The 1,519-nt window shown below is 49.5% G+C and overlaps 1 protein-coding gene across 1 annotated transcript in view; it reads left to right on the plus strand.

Annotated features, from left to right (window-relative positions):
- PTPRT (protein tyrosine phosphatase receptor type T) overlaps positions 1–1,519 on the plus strand; it is a gene marked incomplete at its 3' end in the record, with an annotated part of 923,104 nt that overhangs the window by 902,829 nt on the left and 18,756 nt on the right. Inside the window, exon 28 of the mRNA XM_012558679.1 lies at positions 1,270–1,401. Within this exon, the coding sequence (XP_012414133.1) occupies positions 1,270–1,401 (132 nt within the window). The remainder of the gene's footprint in view (positions 1–1,269; positions 1,402–1,519) is intronic.

Genomic DNA, 1,519 nt, shown 5'->3' on the forward strand with positions numbered 1-1,519 from the left:
TCTTTTGCCAGGGTCTACGCCTGGTTTGGATGGACAGGCCCCTCTTTCCTCCCCACCTCGTCCCTGGTTTCTGTTCCCATCTCCCTGCTGACTTGTGACTCCACTGAAAGCAGCCGTGACTCCCACAGGAACTATCTCCGAAGAAAGCTTGTTAAGAATGTGGGATATTTCTCAGGTTTCACAAACCCCTTAAAGAAGTGGAGAAGCTCCTCAGTCTCTCCAGATACCTCCTCGCAGGGTAATGTGATAAGTAGGGCCCAGTCAAACTTCAGATATAGTCTGAATTCACACAGGCCATTTTCTCTGGGCCTCAGTTTCCCCATCTGTGCAATGGGATTGAATGCATTCATTTGCTTGTTGGACAAGGACTGAGTGTCTTCTGTGTGCTGGCTGCAATGCTGGATGCCAAGGATGGAGAACTAAGTCAAGCCTCTTCCCCCCTCCTAATGGGCTCACAGTCAGGCTCCTACTTGCCAACCTTTTTACATGTAAATCTCATTTAATCTGTGCAACAACCATTCTTTTGGGGTTATGATTCCCATTTTACAGATAAGGAACCTGAACTTTGGAGAGCTCTAGTAACTTGTCAGTGCTTAGCTCAAAAAAAAAAAAAATACCTCTACAAGTGATGCTTGAATGAATGGATGCATGTATGCATAAATGGATGGATGGGTGAATGACTCATAGCCTACAAGTGGCAAAGCTAAGGTTTGAACCTCAGGTCTGCCTGACTGTAAAACGTGGGCACATTTTACTGCCCCATTGCCTCACAGGATGCAGTGCCCGCCTATGCCACCTAAGCCCTAATTCCAGTCTTGGGGAAGGAGTGAGCCCTCTGAACGATAAGCTCTTTCAGGAAGCTCTTACCTGGGCCTGCCCCCCACCAGCACTGTGGGCACAGGGACTCAGATGAGCCCTAATATCCCAGAAGGTATCTTGGCTGGCAGAGAAGCAAATCTGCATGTGGAGTCTTTCATTTCATATTCTAATGACTATTATTTGCCGAGTTCCAACACATAAATAATGTATTTGGATAATCCCCACCCGAGTGACACTTTCCTAATGAAATGTCTTAGTTTGGAGGAGAATAAGTCCATTATGAGAAGGTCCCCTTCGCTGTCAGGGCACCGAGAGATAAGAAACAGGCCGGTGCTTTGTGTAATCTGTTTGGCAGGCTCGGGGACCTCTGACAGCCTTGCGGGCCTCATCATCATCAGAATATCACTGATTGATGTGCATTTCACCAAGCCTGTGTCGTTCCTTTGTCAGAGCCACAAGCAGCCCGCCGCCTTCGTGGTCACCCAGCACCCTCTCCCTAACACGGTGGCAGACTTCTGGAGGTTGGTGTTCGATTATAACTGCTCTTCTGTGGTGATGCTGAACGAGATGGATACTGCCCAGGTAAGAGGAGCCCTGCTTGCTGTCCTGGGTGGACTTGGGCAGGTCAGGGGAGCCATGCCCTAGGCTGGGAGGGAGTGCCCTTGAGGGCCACGACAGTGCTGCCACTGCTGGTCTCTGC

This window comes from Trichechus manatus, unplaced genomic scaffold (genome assembly GCF_000243295.1).
Source record: "Trichechus manatus latirostris isolate Lorelei unplaced genomic scaffold, TriManLat1.0 scaffold00008, whole genome shotgun sequence".
Lineage (NCBI taxonomy): Eukaryota > Metazoa > Chordata > Mammalia > Sirenia > Trichechidae > Trichechus > Trichechus manatus.